General features: G+C 38.5%; 1 protein-coding gene across 7 annotated transcripts in view; it reads right to left on the bottom strand.

Moving 5' to 3' along the window:
• USP15 (ubiquitin specific peptidase 15) overlaps window positions 1-25,352 on the bottom strand; it is a 135,034-nt gene that overhangs the window by 104,881 nt on the left and 4,801 nt on the right. For all 7 annotated transcript variants that reach the window (XM_075551349.1, XM_075551351.1, XM_075551350.1 and 4 more), the window contains exons 2-3: window positions 12,498-12,625; window positions 7,374-7,504 (exon numbers count right to left, since the gene is read on the bottom strand). In XM_075551349.1, the coding sequence (XP_075407464.1) occupies window positions 7,374-7,504; window positions 12,498-12,625 (259 nt within the window). The remainder of the gene's footprint in view (window positions 1-7,373; window positions 7,505-12,497; window positions 12,626-25,352) is intronic.

Here is a 25,352-nt window from a genome sequence, read left to right on the forward strand (position 1 = left end):
ACTTTGACACCTAGGGTCATCAAGAGTTATCGCCTAGATACAATAGGTTTGGTTTTTTAAGCTTATATGCTCACACAGCTGATTACAAGGAATAAAAAGAAACAAGAAATGCTTTCAACATTCTTGCAATCATCTCCTTTAGCTAGATCTCGAGTACATTAGGTATATTTTTTTACCTTCCAGTGTACTGTAGACGACATAGTGATAAAGCTTGTCAATACCTAACACGGGATCATTTTTATTTGTTTTTAAAACATATATGGCAGAACAAATTAGTTTCCCATTCGACAATGTATGTACATTTTCTGTTTTGTGATAACAGCAGCCATCCCTTCAATGTAGCAGCATGCTTTCCATTTCATCCTTGTGTTCTCCATTTCTATCTGCTTCTCTCTCCTGACCTTTTTGGATTTTGTTTTCGGATGTCACATGGTTGATCATTCTAAGGAATGCATACCTCCCTGGTGTTACTGTTCCCATTGGAACAATGTTCTTTAGCTGAAAGAACAAAGGCCTATACAAGAGCAGGTTCCGTTCCTCCAAAATTGAAGGGCATCTCAAAGGCAGCCTCAGGGATTCAATTAGTATTTACCAGACCAGTAAGCCTGATGTTTTTTATGGTTTTGATTGTGTTGTAAATTTTTCTCCCATATATCCAGGTCCTTCTATCCTGATCAGAATGACAATAAAGGGTGCTAGACACCAACTAGTTTTTCTGTTATCAGGCTAGTGGTGAAGGCTGTGGTCTAGTAGTTCTTTGGACTATTCTTTGGACTTGCATTTTCTCCATTCTTCTTTGCTCTGGACAGGGTGCGAATAATAGTTATATCTTAAATTGCTGATCACAAGTTTTAAGACCTAAGTTGCAACTCACTGAAGATGCAGAAAATTGTTCTTATGCACCATATTATGCTAACTGACCTGTCTCTAAGATGATGGTCCTCAGCCCTCCAGTCCCGTGTCTCAGTCCCTCAAACTGATCTGTATGGCTAAGACGTAAGCACAACCTCTGTCCTCTGTGTGTTTTACTACATGAGGCTATGTTTTAAAGTATTGCTATTAGGGTAATCACTTATACATGTGTCAGTTTATTCTAAACAAAATTCATTTGAATATGTCTCTGCAACCTGTGATAGCTGTCTACAAGTCTTCTCAGTCAACATTTAGATTAGTCTCATTAGGATGTCTTAAAACAAAAAAAGCCCCCCAAAAGAAAACACTTAAAAATACCGTGTTGTACAAAGAAGTGATCTTTCCACCAGTCTTTCAAGGGATACTAAAGTTAATGATGATTTTATGGGAGGAATCATACTAGGGAACCGATCTTGGATTTACCAATCTAATCCAGCCAGCAAAGTCCGATAAAAAGAGGGGCTAGGCCACTTACACTCAAAAAAGAGACATAAGCTCAGAAGGTTATAGTGATTATTCTGGAGGGACTTCTGAGGGGCGAAAATCTTGTTAGATTTTCTTAAGGACACAGGATGATCACCAGGGCTTACTAGAAATTTTAAGAAAACAGAAAAGTGCATCTGTAAGAAAATGTCACAGGAGTTTGTGTCCAGCTGTGCGGTGTTTTGTTTGTTTCTATCACGACATGGCACCTGTGCTCATTCTTCCAGGGTGGAAAGGCTGTCCTACAATAATTTCATTGGGAACTCTTACCTATCATTTCCAACTTTACAGCCCTCATCATGTCCCTATAAATTATTTTGTTCTCCAAAACTCAAAGAACATTTTAAAGGAACACAATCTGAGTACCTTGAGGATGTCGAAAGTACCTTTTTGACATGGTGAAATCGAAGAGAACAGAATTCTACAGGAAAGGGTTAGAAAGATGGAAACAACACCTTTAGAAGTGTATAAACCGAGATAAAGATATGTCAAAAGACAACAGCTTCACATTCTGATTTAATAAAGGTTTCTATAATTCTATATTAATATTTGTGACATCCTCATGTACCTGGATCTATATCAGCACATACGAAAATGTATGTATGAAATATGCTTTGCCAAATCTATATAGTAATTCTTATGGGTGTACTGATAAATGTCACCCTTCACCTATTCAGCATACAAGTGTATGCTCTTGTAAATTATTGTGTGCTACTATTGCTGTTATGTTGTTAGTACTGTTAGGTGCTATAGAGTCAAATTTACCTCATAGGGACCCTATGTACAATAGAATGAAACATTGCTTAGTCCTGTGCCAGCTGCACAATTGTTCTTATGTTTGACCATTTGTTGTAGCCACTGTGTCAGTCCATCTCAAGGAGGGCTTTCTTCCTTTGTGCTGTTTTCTACTTTACCAAGTATAATGTCCTTCTCCATTACATGAGTCAAAGTATTGCCTCCTTATCTCTAAGGAACATTCTGACAGCACTTCTTCCAAGACAGACTTGTCTCTACTTTTGGCAGTCCGCTAGCACCAGGATTTAAATGCATCAATTTTTCTTTGGTCTTCCTTAGTCAATGTCCAAGTTTCATATGCATATAAGGTGATTGAAAATATCATGGCTTGGGTCAGGCACACCTTAGTTCTCAAAGTGACAGCCTTGCTTTTCAATACTTTAAAGAGGTTTTGAGCACCAGATTTTCCCAGTGCAATGGATCTTTCGATATCTTGACTATTACTTCTACAAGTATTGATTATGGACACAAACAAGACAAAAACTTTGACAAATTAAACCTCTTCTCCATTTATCATGATGTTACTTATTGGTCCAGCTGTGAGGATGTTGGTCTGCTTTACACTGAGCTGTGATCCATACTGAAGGTTGCAATCCTTCATCTTCATCAGCAAGCACTTCAAGTCTTCCTCACTTTAGCATGCAAGGTGTGTCATCTGCATTTCACAGGTTGTTAATAAGTCTTCCTCTAATACTGATGCCAAGTTACTCTTCATATAATCCATTCTCTCTATTTGCTCAGTATAGAGGTTGAATAATAAAACGATATAACCCTAACACACACCATTGCCAAGTCTAAACAAGGCACTGTTCCTTTGTTGTATCCACACACGGCCTCTTGATCCATGTCCAGGTTTGTGAGAATGAGTACAAGGAAGTGTTCTGGAACTCCCATTCCTCTGAAGGCTATTCAGTGTGCTATGAATGGTACAGTCAAATATCTTTGCACACTCAAAAAACACAAGGAAACATGTTTCTCGTTATTTTCTGCTTTCAGCCAACATCTATGTGACATTAGCTATCATTTTTCTTGCTTTATATCCTTTTCTGAAGATGGCCTGAACTTTTGGCAATCTCTGACAATGTACTGCAACATCCACTGTTGGATGATCTTCAGCAAAACGTTACTTATGTGCCATATCAATGATATCAATGAGCATTCTGTTGGGTAAACTTTCTTTGGAATGGGGTTTATTAGGAAAGTTAGCAGGTACACTGAAAGTAATACACTAAGATTAGAAAAACATCAAGGATACAGTAATTGGTCCAGAGCAACTCAGCATTGTTAGGTCACCTTTCTTTGAAATGGGAACATATACACATATACACATCTTCCAAGTAGCTAGCTTCCAATATCCCTGACAATGAGTGCTTCCATTGCTTATCAACGCGTTCAAACGTCTCAATTGGTACTTCTATCCTTCCCGAAGCCTTACTTTCAGCTAATGTTTTCAGTACAGCTTAAACATCTTCCTTCAATACCATCGGATTTTGTTCCTATGCTCCCTCTTGAGATATCGGAATGTCAACTAGTTCTTTTGGTACAGTGACTGTCTATTTTCTCTACCTTCCTTTGATGCTTCCTGAATCATTCAATATTTTGTACACAGAATCATTCAAAACTGACATTTAAAAAAATTCTTTTAGTTTAAGACATGCTGAGTGTGTTCTTGTTCTTAAAAAAACTAGGCTTTTGCACAATTAATGATATTTTATCTTATCTTCTTGAGCTACTCTGAAATTTTCTCTTCAGCTATTGGACTTCATCCTTTCTTCTGTTTTGCTTAGTTACTCTATGATTAAGAGCAAGTTTCAGAGTCTCTTCGGACATCTACTTTGATCTTTTCTTTCATCCCCCGTCTTTAAATGATCTTTGCTTTCTTCTTGAATGATGTTCTTGATGTCTTCCCAGAGCTTATCAAGTCTTCCTGCGTTCCAAACAAAAGACTGGAGTTGATTCCTAGATTAATGTCCTTCATGTGCTGCCACCAGCTGCCTGGCATGTGAAGTTTGTGTGCTGTTATAATGCTTCAGCAAAGTTTTCAGGCTAAGATGGACTAAAAAGAAAATCCTTTGAACTACTTAAAAAAAAAATCAAGCAATGCAAACCCATGGATCACAACCAATCATGAGCAGGATACAGGATTAGGCAGCCTTTTGTTCTGTTGTGAAGGGACTTATCATAGTTCATGTCTAACTAAGTGGCTGCTAAGAACATATTTCTAAAACCTTTTTCTTTCTACATGCATGAACTTTTCATGATTCTTTTTCTAATTTAAGTTTGTTTCTCAGACACAGGTTTCCAGAACTCTCAAAAAGAACCCTTGAAAGTATTAATGGCAATTAAATAGCAGTTGAATTCTACTGAATATTTATACCATATAATGTACTACATTAAAAAATCATCAATTAAAAAATAGAATTTACCATATTTGAAGATGTGCCATATTGCTTTTATCTCAGGAATAAAATTGTTCTAAGTATTTTTATAACAAATAGGCTGTATCCTTCAACTAGCTGAAATATACCTTCTGTGGTAGTTACATAATCTGGTGCCAATTTGAGGATTCAGAGTGAAGGGGTGAAGTCTAGCCTGTTAATGAGGGCATATCTTGATGACTTCATTTGGAGTTGCTAAGGAGATAAACAGCTTGATTGAGACGGGACACATGCTGACTCCTTGGGAGACAATGCAGCTGACAAGACACATGGAACTACACTAGACCCTCGGAGCTGAAGGAGCCATGTGGAGGAGACTCCTGCCAGCACAGAGATACTTCTACCGCCTTCCACCCACTGGCCTGTGACCATCTTGCATTCAGCATAATTGCATGTGTTTCGTGAGTCTGAAGAGGAATTTATAGATTGATATTGGACATATGGGCTAATATTGGACTTCCATAAGTTGGAAGTCCACTTGATCTGGACTAGGCTGGGATGTTTTCTCAAGATTCAATAGTTCTGGTATATAAAGCTCTGTGTTACACACATGAATGTCTATGAATTTGTTTCTCTAGTTTACCTGGACTAACATATTAATTATCTTATTATTCAACATTTCACATTAATTACAATAGTAAAATGTCTATTGTGCACATTAAGGACCACGTGTGACAGTAACAAACAACAAGGGGTGAGGGAAAGTACTACTGGTTACAGTGGCATCACTAGGGTTGGTGGCCCCAGTAGAGTAACTCATAGTGTAAACCCCTCCTGCCTCTCCTCCCATGCTAACCTGAGCTCATGGGTGAAAAGCGCCATGAGCCCCTACGAGTTGCCTTAAGTCCCCTTCTAGCTAATGACCTGCCTAGATCCATGGAGCTGTGCTCTAGCACCAATTCCCCTACTCCAACCAACTCCTGATCTGCCTGACAGAGCAGTAGCAAGAAGAGACTGATGGCGTATAAGGAAGGAGGGAGAGATACTAGAGGTGGAGATGGGAGTAAGGGAGGAGGAAGGAGACAGGAGTGAAAGACAGAGGTGGTGGGATAGCAGTGAAAAGGCAGATCTGCTGCAGAGGGCCCATTGTCTGCCAGTCCTGCAGCATACTAAAGAGCACTAAGAAGCATTTCTGCATCCCCCAGTCATCCTTCATGTTCACAGAATGCTAATTCTGTGTAAAAACCTGGTTGCTTAACTTAACTATAAGTGCGGACTGAGTGTTCTCAATTTCAAGCCAACTACAAATAAAACAATCAAGCAATTTGACTTATGGCTAGTATTTCTGCAAGGAGTTTGGGTAACAGTAGTTAATAGTTGACTGCTAACCTGAAAGCTTAGTGGCTCAAATCTACACCGTGGTTATGTGGAAGAAAGACCCTGTAAAATGCTCCCCAAAAGATTAGTTAATACAGCCTACTGGACCAGTTCTACTCTTTAACACATAGAGTCACTAGAAGTCAGTGGTAATGGAGGGCAGCTAGCAACAATATTGCTATGAGAGGAACTATAATCTCAAAATGGCCATAAGAAAAGACTGAATAAAATTAACAATCCAAACTAAACTAAATTAAAGTAAATCAAAGGCATAGTTACCATCTCCTTAAGCAAGATTCAAGGTTAGCTTCTAATGTATATAAACAAAGAATGTACCATGGGGCTTCAAAAGTTCATAGGAAAATTCCATATCTCTTCATTATACTTTCCCATATGAAGCTCCCTCATATTTGATATGCTACCATTTTAGTAAAGCCCTCTCTTTTTTATAAAAGATTCAATTCAAAGGAATAAAGAAAAGTACTATTTAATGTTTTTAATGTTAAAATAAAGGCTATAAAATATAAATGATTAAAAACATACATTGCTAAGTTTAATTACTTCAACTTGCAGTTACTTTATAATTTTCAAATAGTTTCATCAAATAAGAAGTGCAACAAGTAGTTAAAAAAAAACCAGGGCCAAATGGCCTAAGTCTGTACCCTGATGTGAGTCTGCAAAGCCCCTGAGAGTCTCATCAATCTGCTATCATTTTCTCATCTGTAGAAGGGAATAAAACGTACCTCAGTTTTCTATGAGGTTGAAATCAGTTAATAGGTAATGTGCTTAAAGCAAAGGCTGTGGCTAGGTGCTGTCAAGTTGCTTCTAACCCAGTGACCCCATGTGACAGAGTAGTACTGCTACACAGGGTTTTCTAGATTGCAATCTTTATGGGAGAAGGCCTGGTGGCTTAGCTCTAGGCTGATAACTACAAGGTCATCAGTTCAAAATCACTCTCTGCTCTGCAGGAGAAAGACAGGCATTCTACTCCTGTAAAGAGTTATAGTTTTGGAAACCCACAGGGGCAGTTCTACCCTCTTCTAAAGGGTCTCCATGAGTCAGAATTGAGTCGATGGCAATGTGTTCGGTTTTGGAATCTTTATGGGAAATCAGATGGCTAGATCTTCCTTCGCCTGGAGCCTCTGGAAAGGTTTGAACCACCAATCTTTCAGTAAGCAGCCAAGGGCTTAACCACAGTGCCACTAGGTCTCCTTAAGCAAAGTTGAGACTACAGTACACTCTTTACATGTGCTAGCTATTGCTTTTTATTATTATTTTATCATTTTATTATTATTAGTATTCCACAGTGTAAAGTGCCGTTTTGTTGGTCTTTTCCCCCCAGATATGTGGCAGGGCTTTACTCTTCATTGCATTAATAGTAAAATGTGAGGTATTTAAGAAACCTGTTAATTATATCCAGCTACTTACCTTTCGTGCTATTGGCTCCTGACCTTCCATCAATGTGTACCAGCTGACAAGTTTATTCCAGCCTTCAGTTGGCAGTAGAATGTAATCCAGTTCATCAATAAGATGCTCCTTAAGTGATTGTGCATCCCCGTCTGCAAAAAGGAAACATGAACCCCATGCATTAAACAAAGCACACACCTCTAAGTACTTTGGTTGTACATTACAGATCAAACTCATAAAGACTGGTTTTCTTTAAATATTTAAAATAGTGCAATCTTGAAGAAAGTTCAACAGAAATTTAAATCTGAACCTACATAGTTCAAAGTAATCTGTTGCTCTGTAAAGTTTCAATATGTAACAATTGTCAAATAACAAGTATGTAAAAAGATAAGCTTTCCTATTGTGTTTTAGGAGAAGTGTTTCCCAACTCAGTAAACTTTTACATTGATTCTAAGGCATATGGACTGGGAACTATAATGGAAAAATAAAAAGGTATCTTGTGAATGAACTTATTACTCCATAATACCCCTCATCTGGATTCTTTCTAAGATACAGAACGGAGGTATGTATTAGACTGGGTAGAGTAGGGAAACAAATTCATTGACATTCATATGTGTATAAGGAAGAGCTTTATATACAAGAGCAATTGAATATTGAAAAAACATCCCAATTCAGTCCAGATCAAGTCCATAAGTCTGATATCAGTCCATATCAATCTAGAGAGTCCTCTTCAGATTCACGAAACACTTGCAATGACACCAAATGCAGGAAGATCACAGAACAGTGAGTGGGAAGTCTTGTGGATCCAGTAGCATTGTAAGCATTTCAGTGTTGGCAGGGGTCTCCATGTGACTCCTCTAGCTCCAAAGGGTTCTGGCTGCATCAAGGTAGCTCCACGTGGCTTCTCATCAGAAATGTCTTGCAGAGAGTGAGAGAGTGTCGTGCCTCCAGTGAGCTATTTATCTTCTTAGCACGTCCAAATTAGGTCATCAAGTCGTGACCTGATGCCAGGTAAACTCCACCCTTCACTCATAAGTCTCAAATTGACAACAGATTACGTAATGTTTTAATTCTATGATCCATTTCCAAATTTCTAGTTAAACTAAACAATTTAGTGTAGGGCAGGCCAGTGATATAGAATTGTTAGTTTGATTTATAGTTATATAGCATAGTTCTAATTTGAGACTGTTATCTGGTCCTTTATGTGAATTTTCAGGTCAATTAAAGCAAAGGGACTGATGGTCCTGGAGGGACTGGGGGGAAGAGGAGGTGGGGGAGGGAGCAGTGAGCAAACAACACCATAGACAGGGAACAACCAGGGAATCAAAATCAACAACAAGAAGGTCATAGAGATTCTGTTGCTGATGGAGCAACAGCAATCTAGCTGAGAGCAATTATTAAGAGGCGGAAGTAGGGCGAACATGATGGTAGGACAGGAGAAAGGTGAAAAGAAACAAAGGAATGATCTACGAAGCAAAGATATGGACAGAGGTATAAGCATAGGTGTGTACATATGTTAATACATTAATTCATAAAAATAGAGGTATTGGTCCATGTACATATATGTATACAGCAATACACTGAGGTTGTGGACAGACTTTGGGCCTTTGCTCATGCCCTCCCTCAATGCAAGAACACTGTGTTCTAACAACCTGGCATTCTGTGATGCTCACCCTCCCAGCATGATCACTGAAGACAAAATGGGTGCATAGCAAATGTGGTAAAAAAAGGGGATGGTGCCCAGCTATGAAAAGATATAGCATCTTGGTCTTAAAGGCCTGAAGTTAAACAAGCAGTTCTAATAGAGAAACAACAAGCCCACATGGAAGAAGCACACCAGCCTGTGCGATCATGAGGGGTGTCACTGGGATCAGGTAACATGGTATCAGAAGACCCAAACAAACAAACAAACAAGTAAACAAAAAAACCATATTGTTGAGAATGAGAGGGGTCGGAGCAGAGACCCAAAGCCATCTGTAGACAATGGGACATCCCCTCACAGAGGAGTCACAGGGAAGGGATGAGTCAATCGGGGTGCAGTAAAGCACCGATGAAACAAAAAAATACTTCTCTGGTTCCTTGAAGCTTTCTCAACTCCCCACGATCATGACCCTAGTACTGCCATTTACTGCAAGCTAAGCTAGAGCATGTTCATAGGAACAGATAAGACATAAGAGCTCACGACACACAGAATCCAGGAACAGGAATGGAAGTAGAGATATTAGGAGGGCAGGGGGAAAGTGGGAAAAAGAGGGGAGAAATGGGAAACTGATCCCAGTGATTGAGACATAACTACAGCCCCCACCCCCATGGGGGAAGGGAGATAGCAGTTGGTGTAAGATATGAAAATAATAGTAAATTATAATTTATCAAGAGGCCATGGGGGAGGGGGGAGAAGCTGACATCAAGGGCTCAACAGAAAATAAATGTCTAGAAAATAATAATGGCAACACATGTGCAAGTGTGCATGCTTGATATAATTGATGTATGGATTGTTACAAGAGCTGTAACACCCCTTAATAAAATGTTTTAAAAATTTTAGAAGCAAAAAGAGTTCTTTGAGTTATATGTAATATAAAGGAGATAATCTTGTTCTGAAACAGTCTTAGTTTACAAGCCATGGGAAGCAAAATTATTGCTAAAATTTCAATAATGAAAACACTATTCCTAAGAACATATAATAATATAAATCGATAAACAAAAAATGCTGAAGAAGTTAAAGTTGTTTATTCTTTTTAGGAATACTCTATGGTCATAGACTCATATTAAACTTTGAGAAAAAGTGTTTCATATGGGAAAGAAATGAGGAAATGGTAAATTTTATCATGTAGCTGTTGTTGGGTGCCAGTAATCGGCTCTGACGCACTGTCACCCTGTGTACAATTGCTCCCATACTGGAGCCCCATGCTGCAGCCACCATTTCAATCCATCTCCTCGAGGGTCTTCCTTTGTTCACTGCCCTGCCACTTTACCAGGCACAGTGTGCTTTCCTCAAGGACTGGTCTCTTCTGACAACATGCCAAAAGCAAGCCGAATTTTAAGCATCGTTACTTCTAAGGAGCAGCATTCTTGCCTGTACATCCAGGATACAAGTTTGTTCTTTTGGCAATCCATGTAACTTTCAATAATCTCATTCAATTTGAACCAGAGTTTAAATGCATCAATATTTAGTTAGTCTTCCATATTCAATGTCCAAATTTCACACGTAATATGAGGCAATAGAACATACCATGGCTTGGGTCAGGCGCACCTTACTCCCCAAAGTAACATGCTTGCTTTCCAACACTCTATAGAGGTCTAGTGCAGCAGATTTACCTAATGCAATGTATCATTTGACCTCTTGATGGCTGCGTCCAGGAGCATTAACTGTGGATTCAAGCAAGAGAAAATCCTTGACAACTTCAATCTTTTCTCTATTTCATGGTGTTACCGATTAGTCCAGTTATAAAGAGTTTGTTCTTTACACTGAATTGTATTCCACACTGAAGGCTGCAAACCTTGATCTTCATCAGCAAGGGCTTCATTTCAGCTTCTTTCAGCAAGCAATGTCATCCGCATATCAAATGTTGTTAATTAGCCTTCCTCCAATTCTGATGCCATATTCTTCCTTGTATAATCCAGATTCTTTGATTACTTCCTTGGTACACAGATTGAATTTTATAACACAAACATCAATAACAAATACAAACTGAATATTAATGTTTAAACCTAGCTTTTTTTGTTAACCTTAGTTGTAATTTTTAAATTCCAATGAAAACTTTATTAAGAGCACTTTTTCAGAAACTCTTTGAAGGCAAAAGAAATACACATATTCTAGACCTTATAGTAGATAACCATGTCATCTCAGCGAAGCATCAAAACAATCCTATAAAATAAACATCTTCTGTAAACTAAGTTCATTCACTTCAGTAGCTTTTTGATTAGTCAACTGTAAGGCAAATATCTTTTTTTCTTGATCTAAACCTTACCTTACAGCCACTGAGTAAATGCTGACATACAGTGGCCGCTGTGAGTTTCAGAGACTAACTGTATATGGGAGCAGAAAGCCCAGTCTTTCTCCCTCGGATCCGCTGGGAGTTTAGAACGGTTGACCACACAGCCCAAAGAGTAACCACTGCACCACGAAGGCTCCTTTTCTCCTGATTTTAGGGGAGATCATCCAGGACTTTACAACTGAGTATTTAATCTGTATTTTTTTGTATATACCTATTATTAGTTTGGAAGTAGTTTGGTGGTGTTGGGTAAACACTGGACTGCTAACTACAAGGTCAGCAGTTAAAATCCACCAGCTGTTGGATCTGCAGGAAAAATGAGGCTGCCTGTGCTTGTAGAGATTGACAAAGTCTTAAAAATCCTACATAGGTTATGAGTTGGCATGGATCCAATGGCAGTGGATTTGGCCTTGGCTTTTTTATTAGTTTACATAAGTATGAGTAATTATTCCTGTAATTGGTAATTGTAGTCTTTCTCTTTTTATCCTTTTCATTCAGACTAGATATTTATCAATTTTACGGCTCTTCACAAATAACTAGTTTTTTATTCCACTAATTTTAAAATTTATTCTCTTTTTATTTTCTGTATTTTCATTCTAAACATCATTTCCCTCCTATGTGAGTTCATTTTTTAAAATAGTTTATTAAATTGGGATCCAAAGTAACTAGCTTAAAACCTTTCTTGCTTTCTTTACAGGTGCTCAGTTCAGTAAATTCTATGCAATAAGCATTTTTCCAAAATAAGATTTCCCTCACTGCCAGTGAGTCGATTCCAACCCATGGCAATCCTACAGCAGATAACAGAACTGTCCCTGTGGGGTTTCAAATGCATCTCCGCTTTCTCCTTCAGAGCGGCGGTGAGTTCACACTGCTGACTGACGACACAGCTCGCAGCCCAGCATGCAACCACTACGGTAATAGGTCTTCATCGAGAAGCTAATATTTTCTAATCTATACTCTAATTTAAAGGCTTCCATGATACAGAATAATTATAATATATATAATATGAAATTCTTAGGTCTAATTTATAAAACGAAAAGACATTTTTAACATAAATTTACTTATATTGTTTTCCATATGTTAACTGATTTAAACACATTGAAATTAACACATCTACAATTTTACAATTTGACTAAAGGATGGAAATAATGACCTTTGAGAAGCCCAGAGTTATCAATAGGTCCAGGATATACATGTTGATCTCCCATTTGATATTTGTCCCAACTGTCATAGCCAACATATTTTTTCCACTGTTTGAACCAGCGACTATCGACGAGGTACCTAGAAGAAGAAAACAAATAGGAATCAGTAAAGAAAAATGCCTGTGAGTATAAGGAATGCCAAAAGAACTACTTTTAGCACTTCACTTTATACTTCAGTTTTCATCTACTCAAATGATTATCAAGAATAACTGTCATGCCATATGTTTGGATAAAAATACTTGTAGTAAAATATTATTTCTATAGTTCTATAAATCTCTGCCAGTTGAGGACAATCATTATACTATGCATAAAAAAGAAGAAAACCCAACAGTACTTCAAAAAAAGGTGCATTAAGTACTCAAGTACCTGTCAATACAAGAAAAATTAAAGTGGTAATCAAATCTATCAACCAACAAAATATTTAAAATATTATGTGGTAATAATATAAAGAAATGGTACTTTTTCAATAAACTTGAAAATATATTATGTTCATTTTGTATATGTTCTTGTATTATCTCTCTTTTGGAGTGGGAAAAATTGGTTATTATCAGGATTGATTATAATTGTGATCAAACTTTTAAAACCTTTAAATAAGATTAGTTTCTTTATCAACAAAAGTTATTAATAATAGTACTGTCATAGAGTAGTAAAATCTGTGGGAGCAAGCAGCTTAGCTTTTCTAGTTGATTTTTAAAATGTGTTGCACCAAGCATCAAAAGCATTACTGAAACATATTAACTTTATTTTCAAATACATAGAATTGGCTTCTCATCAGACAAAAGAAAAACAAGAGTTACTAGTGAGATAGTGCGGGAAGAGTGCATGGTCTGGCCTCATCATGCTGGGGCGAGGCAGAGGGCATGCAGCAGAGCATGGGGAATATCAAAAATAGACTTGGGACACAGAGTGTGGCACCCCATCAGACTCGACTGGAAAACACTCATAAGACCAACAAACAGACCTTGAGCTATTTATAGGCTTTTTCATTTTTGTCAGTGGCTTTCTTTTTGTTATTATTATTTTGTTCTTGCTTTCTGCTGTTGTTTTGTTGGTTTTTACTTCCTTTGTTGTTTTATTTGGCTTTGCTTGACTTTTTCACTAATTAATGTATCTGCATGTCTACCTAGATAAGATAGGCGGGATAAATAATTCGGAGATGAAAAGAATGGGGCCAATAGTTCCTTCCGGGAGGATCTGGGAGAAGAGGAGATAGGAGATAGGAAGAGGGGGAGGGGACGTGTTACCAACACAGGGATAAGGGAACAAGTGAACTAAAATCAATGGAAAGAAGGTCGAAGGATGCCTGGTGGGGCTCAATCAAGGGCAATGTAGCAGTAAAGAATTACTAAACCCGAATGAAGGCTGAATATGATGGTGGGACAAGAGGGAAGCAAAAAGGAAATACAGGAAAGAACCGGGAGGCAGGGAACATTTACAGAGGGCTAAATACAGGCATATATATATATATATATATATGTAATGAAAGGAGAATAGAACAATGAACTCATATTTATATGTTATGAATTAAGGTTGCAGATGGACATTGGGCCTCACCTCAGGTACCCTTAACACAATAACACTTTGTTCTAACAACCCAGCATTCTGTGATGCTCACCTTACCAACGCGATCGCTGAAGACAAAATGAGTACATAAGCAAATGTGGTGAAGAAAGCTGATGGTGCCTGGTTATCAAAAGATATAGCATCTGGGGTCTTAAAGGCTGAAGATAAATAAGCAGCCATCTAGCTGAGAAGCAACTAAGCCCACCTGGAAGAGCACACCAGCCTGTGTGATCATGAGGTGTAGATGGGATCAGGTATCAGGCATCTAAGACCCAGAATAAAACCATACCAAAGGTGAATAGGGGAAGGAGGCGCATGGAGTGGAGACCCAATGCCCATCTGTAGACAATTGGATATCCCCTTTCAGAGGGGTCACAGGGAAGAGAAGAGTCAGTCAGGGTGCAGTATAGCGCCCATGAAACACACAACTTTCCTCTAGCTCTTTGGTGCTTCCTTCACACCACTATTATGACCTCAATTTTACCTTATAAATAGGATTAGATCAGAGCATGCACACTGCTATAGACATGAGCCCCAAATACAGGGAATCCAGGATAGGATAGGGCCAAACAAGGAGAGTAGAGATACCAGGAGGATTACAGGAGTGTGTGGGGGGGGGGCGAGGGAAGGGGACCACAAGGATCAACTAGAACCCCCTCCCAGGGGGAAGAATAATGGAAAAGTGGGTGAGGGGTGACAGAGGATGATGTAAGATATGGAAAAAATAATCTATAACTTATCAAGGGTTCGTGAGGGAGGGCGGGCAGGGGAGAGAAAGGGAAAAAATGGGGAGCTGATATCAGGGGCTCCAGTGGAAGAGAATGCTTTGAAAACGATGATGGTGGCATATGCGCAAATGTGCTTGACACTTTGAAGGAATGTATGGACTATGATAAGATGTAAGAGCCCCAATAAAAGTATTTAAAAAAAAGAGTTACTAGCAAAGTTAAGTAAAAACAACCATAGCTAAAAATACTGCTGTGCTATTAGATCATAATTATTTTAAGTTCATTCTTTGGAAACATTTTCTTAAAGGTTAATGCACCATTTAAAAATCACATGTTTAATAGCACAGGTAGAGTTTTGTTTTTTAAGGACATCACCCTACTAATTATTTCTCTGCTTATTACACACAATAGTACAGCAATGAAAACCTACAGTTTTGTATCAAAACAACTGAAACAAAGACACTACAATAACAAAATCTCACAATTCTTAAGGAATATCCAGCAGCTGTCTGATTCCATAAAGGTGGGTATGGAGTACTGTCTATGCACTAGTAAATATTCCAAACCCACTAGTTGGGTTATGTAATGGAAAGCTTGCAATTGCAGATGTATGAGAAAAATTTAATCTTATCATATCATTGGCTGCACACCTCCATGATACGATCACCAAAGACAAACGGGTGCATAAGCAAATGTGGCAAAGAAAGCTGATGGTGCCCGGCTACCAAAAGAGATAGTGTCTGGGGCCTTAAAGGCTTAAAGGTGAACAAGCAGCTATCTAGCTCAGAAGCAATAAAGCCCACATGGAAGAAGCACACCAGCCTGTGCGATCACGAGGTGCCAAAGGGACCAGGTATAAGATATCATGCTATATATATATATATATATATATATATATAGAGAGAGAGAGAGAGAGAGAGAGAGAGAGAGAGAGAGAGAGAGAGAAAGAGAGAGAGAGAGAGAGAGAGAGAGAGAGAGAGAGAGAGAGAGAGAGAGAGAGAGAACGAAGGGGGAAGTGCAGAGTGGAGACCCAAAGCCCATTTGTCGGCCACTGGAGATCCCCTCACAGAGGGGTTTAGGAGAGGAGATGGGTCAGTCAGGGTGCGATGTAGTACCCATGAAGAACACAGCTTTCCCCCAGATCCTGGATGCTTCCTCCCCCCAACTACCATGATCCGAATTCTACCTTGCAGGACTGGATAGGGCAGAGATTGTACACTGGTGCATATGGGAGCTGGAGGCACAGGGAATCCAGGGTGGATGATACCTTTAGGACCAGGGGTGTGAGGGGCAATGCTGGGAGAGTACAGGGTGAGTGGGTTGGAAAGGGGGAACTGATTACAAGGATCCACATATGACCTGGGAGATGGATGGCAGAGAAGGGGGGGGAGGGGGAGGGAGACTCCGGATAAGGCAAGATATGACAAAATAACAATCTATAAAGTATCAAGGGCTCATGAGGGAGGGGGGAGTGGGTAAGGAGGGGGAAAAAAAGAGGACCTGATGCAAAGGGCTTAAGTGGAGAGCAAATGCTTTGAAAATGATTAGGGCAAAGAATGTACGGATGTGCTTTATACAATTGATGTATATACATGTATGGATTGTGATAAGAGTTGTACGAGCCCCTAATAAAATGTTAAAAAAAAATTTTGTTTCCTAAAATAAATTTATAAATACAAAAATCAAGCTCACTGTCATTAAATCAACTCTGACTCAGAAACCTGTGTCAGTTTTCTAAGATTGTAGATCTTTACTGGAGCAGGTAGCATCATATTCCTCCCACAGAGTGGCTGGTAGGTTTGAACCAACAACCTTGCAGTTAAAAGCCCAAGGCTCATCCCACAGTGTCACCAAGACTCCTAGTGAATTAATTGCATAAGTCACTAAAAAGTGTTCACTTTTTCTTCCTTGCAATTTAAACATGATACTAATTTTATTTGCTTTCTTATATACAAATGTCTTGATATGTGGCATTTACTCTATTCCATTTGTTTATTTATCTACCCTTGTATTCATTTCATAGTATCCTTAATACTTGAATCTTGCTCCCTTTTATGCTCCCCACCCACCCCCAGCTTCTTGTTATACCCAGTTGCCTTAGTTATCAGCTATCCTTGGCCATCTCCACCCCCCCCCCGCCCCACAATATATGGAACCAGTTTATCAAGTTAGCAAGTTTATTAAGTTCTTGCTCCTTGTCCTCTGCCTGCTGCTGTCTCATAGTCCCACAGTCTCAGTGCTGCTCTTGTTCTGCCCACAGGCTTTGTGCCATAGTGCCTGGTACCTCTGCCACTTCAGACAGAAATTTATGCTCTTCTGGTGGTCCTGGGCATTCTCTCTGTTGCTGCTACAAAGATAGTTCATTCTTATAGTCAGGTGGACAGTAATAAAAACTGACCAAGCTCTTTAGTGTTACACATGCTCTATTTGCATAGGAGTTGGACTTGAGGAGAAGAGGTATGGTAGGAGTTATTTGGTAAGAGTTAGACTTGAGTAGAAAAGGTATGTGGTGGTTAATCTTATGTCAACTTGATGGCACCTGTGTGGAGGTAGGGGTACAAACCAACCTGTCAATTACATAGTAGCTTGGTGATGCCTCCTTGGGGGTGTGGCCTTTTTATGAGAGAGACACTGGGAACTTCTCTCTTGGGCCCTTCACCCTCCCAGCTTGCTGGGATTCTGTGTCTGTCTCCAAGGGTGGTCCCTAGTAGCAAGTGGGGCTGGTGCTTTGCCTTTTTCCTACCAATCTTGGATCCATGAGAGTACACGTAGCGGCCTGTCATCTCCCTGCTTCCCGCGTCTCCTTTCTGTATCCTTGGCCTGCGGCTTTGTGAGTTTCAAGAGTGCTCCAATTAGTATCAGCTCCATGGAATTAAATTGGATTGGGCTGGGTTGCCTTCTTGATATAAAGTTCTTTCTTATACATATGAGTGTCACTGGGTTTGCTTCTCTAGACCAGGCGTTGGTAAAATGCGGCTCTCCAGTCCTATGTGGCTCTTTCGCTATGTGCGTGTGCCTCCGTTTTGTCAGATTCAGAATGGCTTGTGTCAGTCCATCTCATTAAGGGTTTCCCTCATTTTCTCTGACCTGTTACTTTGCCAAATGTGATGTCTTTTTCGATTAGTCTTTCCTTAAATAGTGATGTGTCCACAATAAGTCCACCCAAGTTTCACCATCCTCATGCTAAGGAGTGCCAGCTGCATTTCTTCTAAGACTGGTTTGTTTGTTCTTTTGGCAATCCATAAAATATCCAACACTTTTTCCCAATACCAAAATTTAAACATATTAAATAGTTTTCTATCTTCCTTTTACACTGTCCAGATTTAAAAAAATCATTAGTCTTCTGTCCTCCTTTTACACTGTCCAGCATTTGCCTGCTACTGAAAAGATCCAGGCTTAGTCATCAAAGCAGCATCTTTACTTTTTGGACTCTGTGAACCACACGGTTAAATAATGCAGAGTAAACAACATTATTAGGCTATAGTTATGTTTCTTTTATCATGACACTTCTCCCTTATCATCCTGATTCTTTTCCGTTTTTGTTCCCAAAGCTTAAATGCTCCCTTCACTTACTACAGCAATTAATTTTCCTCCAATGCTCTCATTGACTTTCTGCACCTCTGAATAGCCTAGCCTCCGAGAACTCTTGGGCTTGTTTGTGAGATGCTGTGATTCCCCACTCCCCCTAAAGGAAGTCCTTCCACGAGTTGGGAGTGACTGTACTGACTGCTCGGTCTTCTCAAAACTGAAAGGAACGGTTAGGACCCTCAGCTTTCTCTCCTGGGAGAGAGAAAAGACAGTTCCAGATTATGACCAAGTTCCACTCCTAAATCTGTATTCAGGTAGATTTGTACAACAGAATAATGAGATATTGTTAATTCTAACATTAATTAGTTACAGGTTGTCTCAGTACAGTATAAGAAACATTAAAGAAATATTAAAGAAACATTTCTAGCTATAACACATCTTTAACACAATGCAGTAATAATAGCAATAATGTTTTCATTCATGTGGCAAAGTAGCACCTTTATTAAGAACCACTGCATGAACGTCAAATTTTTTATACACAAGGCTTTAGAGAAGTTGGTTTGTAACTGCGGGGAAGAAGTATAAGGAATACCAAGAGGAAGAGTACTGATGTAAGCAGCCAAAGCAGTCAATTATCCAAGAGAAGTTTTCTGCCTCACATTACAGTATGAACGTATTTCCTTCCTTTTAAGGAGCCATCAAAGATTCTCCTTTCAGGCATTCAATTTCCATCTGCATTACAAACTAAGGTTACCTACTATTTACCAGTAACATGCTAGGTTTCTTTAGCAGTGGCTTCTGGGTGCGTTGTAAGATACATTTTAAAGGAATTGTATCCCCTTGTTTCATGGATGGGTGCCACTTCAGGGGATTAACAATGGGATAAGGAGAGGTTACTGAGTTAAGATCCATGCAGTATCTTATTCGGCTGTCACATGAGTTAGAAACAGTGGTGGGCTTTCAGCAGGTTAGCATTGTTCAGCAGAGCTGACAGCTAGGTTTTTGTTGACTTCAGCAAATCAGTTACTAAAATAGCACTAATAATGAAAGTTCTCTCTAATGTTGAAATCACAAATTTATATTCTTTACTCTTTTTAAATGTTGCTCTGAGCAACAGTGTATTCTATGCACCTGAATTCATGTTCATCCAATCCATAGTTATAAAAAATTAGATGGAACTGCACTTGAAATATTTGTTTATTTCATAAAACTGTATACTTCTGATGAAACGCATTTTTACTCCTTTGCATTTGTTCCACACGATGTTATGAGTGAATTATAATTCTTGGAAGTGTTCAAAGAGCTAAAAATAGAACAATTGCTGTAAGTTTAGGAGAAGTGGAATGGATGTTTCAAAGATGAACATAATATGTTCACGAACAAGAAGTTTTATTTGTCAGTTATTATTTAATATTTTTCATTAATATTTTAATCTCTTTCTTCCAGCATAGTCTGGTTTTGAGTACCTCCTCTATTGTTCTTATGTAAGTATCAACCACATGAAATAATAAACTACTTTTCAGCAGACCATTTTATACACTTACAATCGTCATTGGGGCAGCACACCGCCTGTTAAGTTATTTAAATCCCACCCTGGTTAGAACTGCCTCAATGACGCCTAACAGCAGCAACTGAGCTAATGAGCATAAAAGGCACGCGCTGAACTGACGTCTCTCTGGGAAGAAAACAAACTAGTACTGTAATTCTCAAAGCATCACATACTCTCAAATATGTAACGTACTCACACATATAGCACGCATAGTGCTCACAGGAAACTAACACACCAGGCGCTTCCTGGCTTGCAAAAAATGTGTACTGTGTGTACTATTTGTATAAAAATACAGTAGTTGTTCAAAAATAGGGACTAAGAAGGATGAGAAATCTTCATGGTTTAATGACCTTAGCTACTGACAGATTAGAATTTGAATCTACCCAAAAGCATCTCAGATGAAAAGCTTGATTATCTACTTCAGAAGAATACAACACTAAAAACCTTCATAGTATAGGTTTGTTTTGAGACACACGGGTTATCACAAATCAGAATCAACTCAGCAGCAAGGGGTTAAAAACCAAAACAAAAAACCCACTGCCATCAAATATCAAATCTATTTGGACTTGTGATGATTCTATGTATCACTGAGTAAAACTATCCAGCATTTTTGGATGCCATCCGTATGCAAGGAGACTGTCAGGACTTTGGTCACACCATGGTGGCTGCCAACTACCAACCTTCAGGTGAGCAGTCAATCACAAACGGTCTCTTCAGTAGTTATAAACTAGATAATGAAACTAACTCTGGATGGTCAAACCAAAGTCACTGCCACTGAGACTAAGTGATGTAAATAAAATTAAATGTGAGACATATGATATATTAATACCGGCTTTCAGAGTAAGTATTTAATAATTTTTTTACTGCTGGTGGTAAACCTGTTACACTGGCAAGCCAATGAATTTTTTGCGCTCAGATTTGAATATAAATATAGATATGTATTGGTCAACATCCAGAATATGTTCTGTGAAACAATATTGCATGAATTGGGCATTGCGCAAGCACCAAATCACACATGAGGGGCTTTCTTTAGTTTGTGGGACATGTAATGAAAAGATCATGGAATTTCACCACCTACTGTTTGTAGCCCCTCCTCCAGGACAGAGGCACGCAGCCTGCCTAGAAATTCTCTCACATGCATCTAGAAACTACAAGGGATTCCATGAAAACTCTGGCTCTGCTGCCACCCACTGGTCCTCTGTGGTGGTCCCTTCCCTACTTTCCCCACCCCTAGCCTGTCTGGCCTCGGGTCACAGGCTCCCTTCCTTCCTTCCTTCCTTCCTTCCTTCCTTCCTTCCTTCCTTCCTTCCTTCCTTCCTTCCCACTCCACCTTCCACCACCCCTTCTAGTTAGCCCGCACTCCCACCAACTCCAGCAGTGCAGATCCTGAAGGCTGTCCACATGGGCGGTACAGTGACACAAAGCTCTGTGGTCAAGTGGGCCGGCTGCACCCAGGGCATTCCTCTCCACTGACTGCACCGGGGCATCAGCATGACCCCTGCCTGACGCCAGTGTAGTGAGAGGGATAGCTGCAGCAAGACAGGGAACAGAGGATGGAAAGTGAACCTATCCCTAAGCTCCAAGGATAGAACAAGACCCAGGGAGTTAGCGTGGGGCAGGATACGTACCAGTAGTAGGCTACATATCACATAGGGATTTCTGAGCTATCTTATCACATGTGGGACCATGACATTGCCCAAACTGATGTTATTCAGCATAAATGTGTATATTTTGATCCTATCATTTGAGATTGAAATCAAGTGTTTGTAAAACACAGTTATTAATGGTTCCTTAGCTCCCAGCTAATGTGTGATTTTGCAATTCACTTTCAATACCCCACCTTGCCAGAGGTCATTCATAATAAAGCTGTATAGGCTTTCCAAGACCGTGAAGCTTGACAGGAGCAGAGAGCTTCGCCCTTCTCCAGCAGAGGCCCAAACCCGTGGTTAAGCCTTCCCATCGAAATATGTTATCAGTGAAGTGACTCTCAAAGGAAGAGGAATCACTCTAAGGTCATGTTATATTCTTTTCCTAAGATGCCAAAACCACATTAGCAGCGATAGACCCGAACAGTTCTCAGAAAGATATTTAAAGAGTCTATCAGAATGATTATGTCCATACCTTGAACTATCTTACTTTAAATGGAAAATTCACAAAGAGAATTAATGATTGGGGGTAGGGTGGGGAAATCAATCAGTAAACAAGGAACATGATATCCCAGTGTTCGTATTTGCATTTTCTATGCTGCTCTATTCCTATAGATTCCAAATGAAACCACAAAATGTATGTGTAGTTTACTGTGAACCATTACTGGTAAAACACTGGCAAAGCTCTAAATCAAAGACTCCTACAAGAGCTTACTACCTACTTATTGCCATACAACTGTATAAAAGGGGCCATATCACTTCTAATAACAGAAGATTACCAATAATTAAAATCTAAACATAAAAATGCTAAATTTTGTTTAAATATGCTATTGAATTTTTTTAAATTGGAGATAGGGATGCTCTGTATTATCAATTAGCTATCAATTTTTAAACTTTTGAATTTTGGAAGCAAGATGTGAAGACTTTCTACATACTTTTTTATATCTAAACTGAAGTCACTTTAGATAAATGCTAACCATAAAATAAACTCCATTTAAAAAGGAAAAACAGCATTCATCTTTTTATTTTTTAAAGTGGAACTACTCTTTAAAATTTATATTTAAAATAACAAGAAATAAAATGATTTAATGACAAGGACAAAGATTCAGACTGTCTTTAAAACCTAACTATATTTCTGTGCGAACATAGCCAAGTAACTGTCTCAGCCCAGGATTCCTAGTATAAAAAAAGAAATTATAGAAAGAAAATGCTTTGAAAATGATGATGGCAACAAATGTACAAATGTGCTTGACACAATGGATGGATGTATGGATTGTAATAAGAATTGTGTGAGCCCCCAATAAAATGATTTTTTAAACATTTTATTAGGGGCTCATACAACTCTTATCACAATCCATACATATACATACATCAATTGTATAAAGCACATCTGTACATTCTTTGCCCTAATCATTTTCTTTTCTTTTTTTTACATTTTATTAGGGGCTCATACAACTCTTATCACAATCCACACATATACCTACATCAATTGTATAAAGCACATCCGTACATTCTTTTAAAATGATTTTTTAATTAATAAAAAAGAAAAAAACGGTATACCAATAAAGCAAATCCACTCCCCCAAAAAACAAAGAAACCTCTTAAGAAAAGAAATTATAAAAGCACCTGTCCCCTAATTATGGTGATGCATGAGCAAATTAATAGATTTAAAATACCAAGAACTGTACTGGGGGGTGGGGAGTGGGATGGGGGAACAGTACCGGGCAAAGAAGTATTTGTAAATGTAATGATTGATGCAAGTCATGAACTGACAAGCTAATTTTTTTCTTACTATAATTATGTGCAAGCAAGATTAATAAAACCATCACAGAACATTTTGTAAAAAGACACTTATTTAGTATTTTGTAAGTATTGATGGGGAAATAGTATAATTAAGAAAAAATAAAGTTGGTATCTTATTGCTTAACAACTTAGAATTGATTTTAAAACTTATGAAAAAGGCTTGACTTCAGAAAATAAAATTTTAAGAAAAAGGTTTAAGGTAAAATTGTTTTTCATTATTTTAAATTGTTAAAGATAAACTCTTACTTCCCTAACCTAACAACACCGAAAAGCAGTTTTGCTTTCTAGTTACGCTTCCTGTAAATGAGTATAACATATACTCTATGTTAGGCTACTTGGGAAAATTGTTTGGTGTGCACTGTACTTAAAGAACTTTTTACATTACTTTTTAAAGTGTGCACAAAACAATTTGGTTTATGTTGAACAATAGTGTCACTTTCGATTACTAGTTGATCTGTGATTATAAGATGATTTTCTGCTAGTGTCAAGGTTACATTTTACACATCAAATGAATCCTCAAAGGTTTCTATGAAAAAGAATAAATGCTGAGGGAAATTTTCATACACCAAAAACAATGTCTCCTTTCTAAAACTGCAATGATCAGATGGAATTTTGTTTGGTAATTTACTAAAACAATTATCATTACATTTAAGCAATTCTAGGCAAATTAAAGATAATGTCCACATTTACCTTAAACATTGACTTTATAAAAACATGACATTCAAAATAATGCTTCATAAATAAAGTTAGCTTCGCATTACCAGTGAGCATACTCGTACATAAAAATTAGTAAAAATGATTGGTAGCTGAATAAAAATAAGGAAAAGGAAGTAGTGGTTATGATGATTTACTATTAATAGTTTTATTGTAAAACAGCCAAAGAGAGCAATCCAAAACTATAATTTTTCCTTGTAACTCATTTGTATAGCGCAAAATAAGGGAAAAATAACCCACCAAAAGAAAACCAAAACCACCACCACCACAATCTCAACAGTTACCTTCAAGCTGATCCCAATTCATGGAACCTCCACGTGTGTCAGAGCAGAGCTGTGACCCACAGGGCTTTTAATGGCAATGTTTTCAGAAGCTTGTCAGGCTTTTCTTCAAAGGTACCTCTGACTCAAACCTTTAACCTTTCAGACTCAAACCCCTAACCAGCCAAGTGTGTTAACTTTGCATAGCACCCAGGGACTCCTTGTATGTAACTTGTATTTGTTGTTGTTAGTAGCCTTGTGTTGGCTCCATTTCTAAAATACCTATCTGTGTTGTATGTACAAGAGGGGCCATGGCAGTACAGTGACAGTGCTCTAGCACTCATCTGCTAAACAAATGGCAGTTCAAATCCACCACCCAGCTGCTCTGCAGGGAAAGATGTGGCTTTCTGGTTCCACAGACATTGCAGCCTTGACACCCAACAGGGCAGTTTTCCTCTGTCCTATCAAGCCAATGTTTTTGTAATTGATGATAATATGTTGGTCTTTTTTATGTTAATCTAAACAAATTTAATTTTTATCTTATCAGGAGAAACCAGTATGTTCTTAAAGACTATTTTATCTTTCCATATCCTAAAACAAACCCGTTTAATTTCCTTATTTTTTTCTATGTTGTTGTTAGGTTCTGTTGAGATCATTCCAACTCACAACCAAACTGAAACTGCCCACTCCCACACCATCCTCACAATTATTATGTTTCAGCCTTTTTGCAGCCATTGTGTCAATCCATCTTGTCTAGGGTGTTACTCTTTCAGTTGCCCCTCTACTTTTACCCAAGCATGAAGTCTTTTTCCCGGAGCTGGTCCCTTCTGATAACATGCCCCAAGTATGTGAGATGAAGTTTTGCTATCCTTGCTTCTAGGGACCATTCTGGTTGTACTTCTTAAATCACATTTGTTTTTCTGGTACTCCATGGCATATTCAATATTCTTAGTCCAAACCATAAATTCTTCCAATCTTTCATATTCATCGGTCAGTTTTCAAATATGTGAGGTGA

Source organism: Tenrec ecaudatus, chromosome 6 (assembly GCF_050624435.1).
Source record: "Tenrec ecaudatus isolate mTenEca1 chromosome 6, mTenEca1.hap1, whole genome shotgun sequence".
Taxonomy (NCBI): domain Eukaryota; kingdom Metazoa; phylum Chordata; class Mammalia; order Afrosoricida; family Tenrecidae; genus Tenrec; species Tenrec ecaudatus.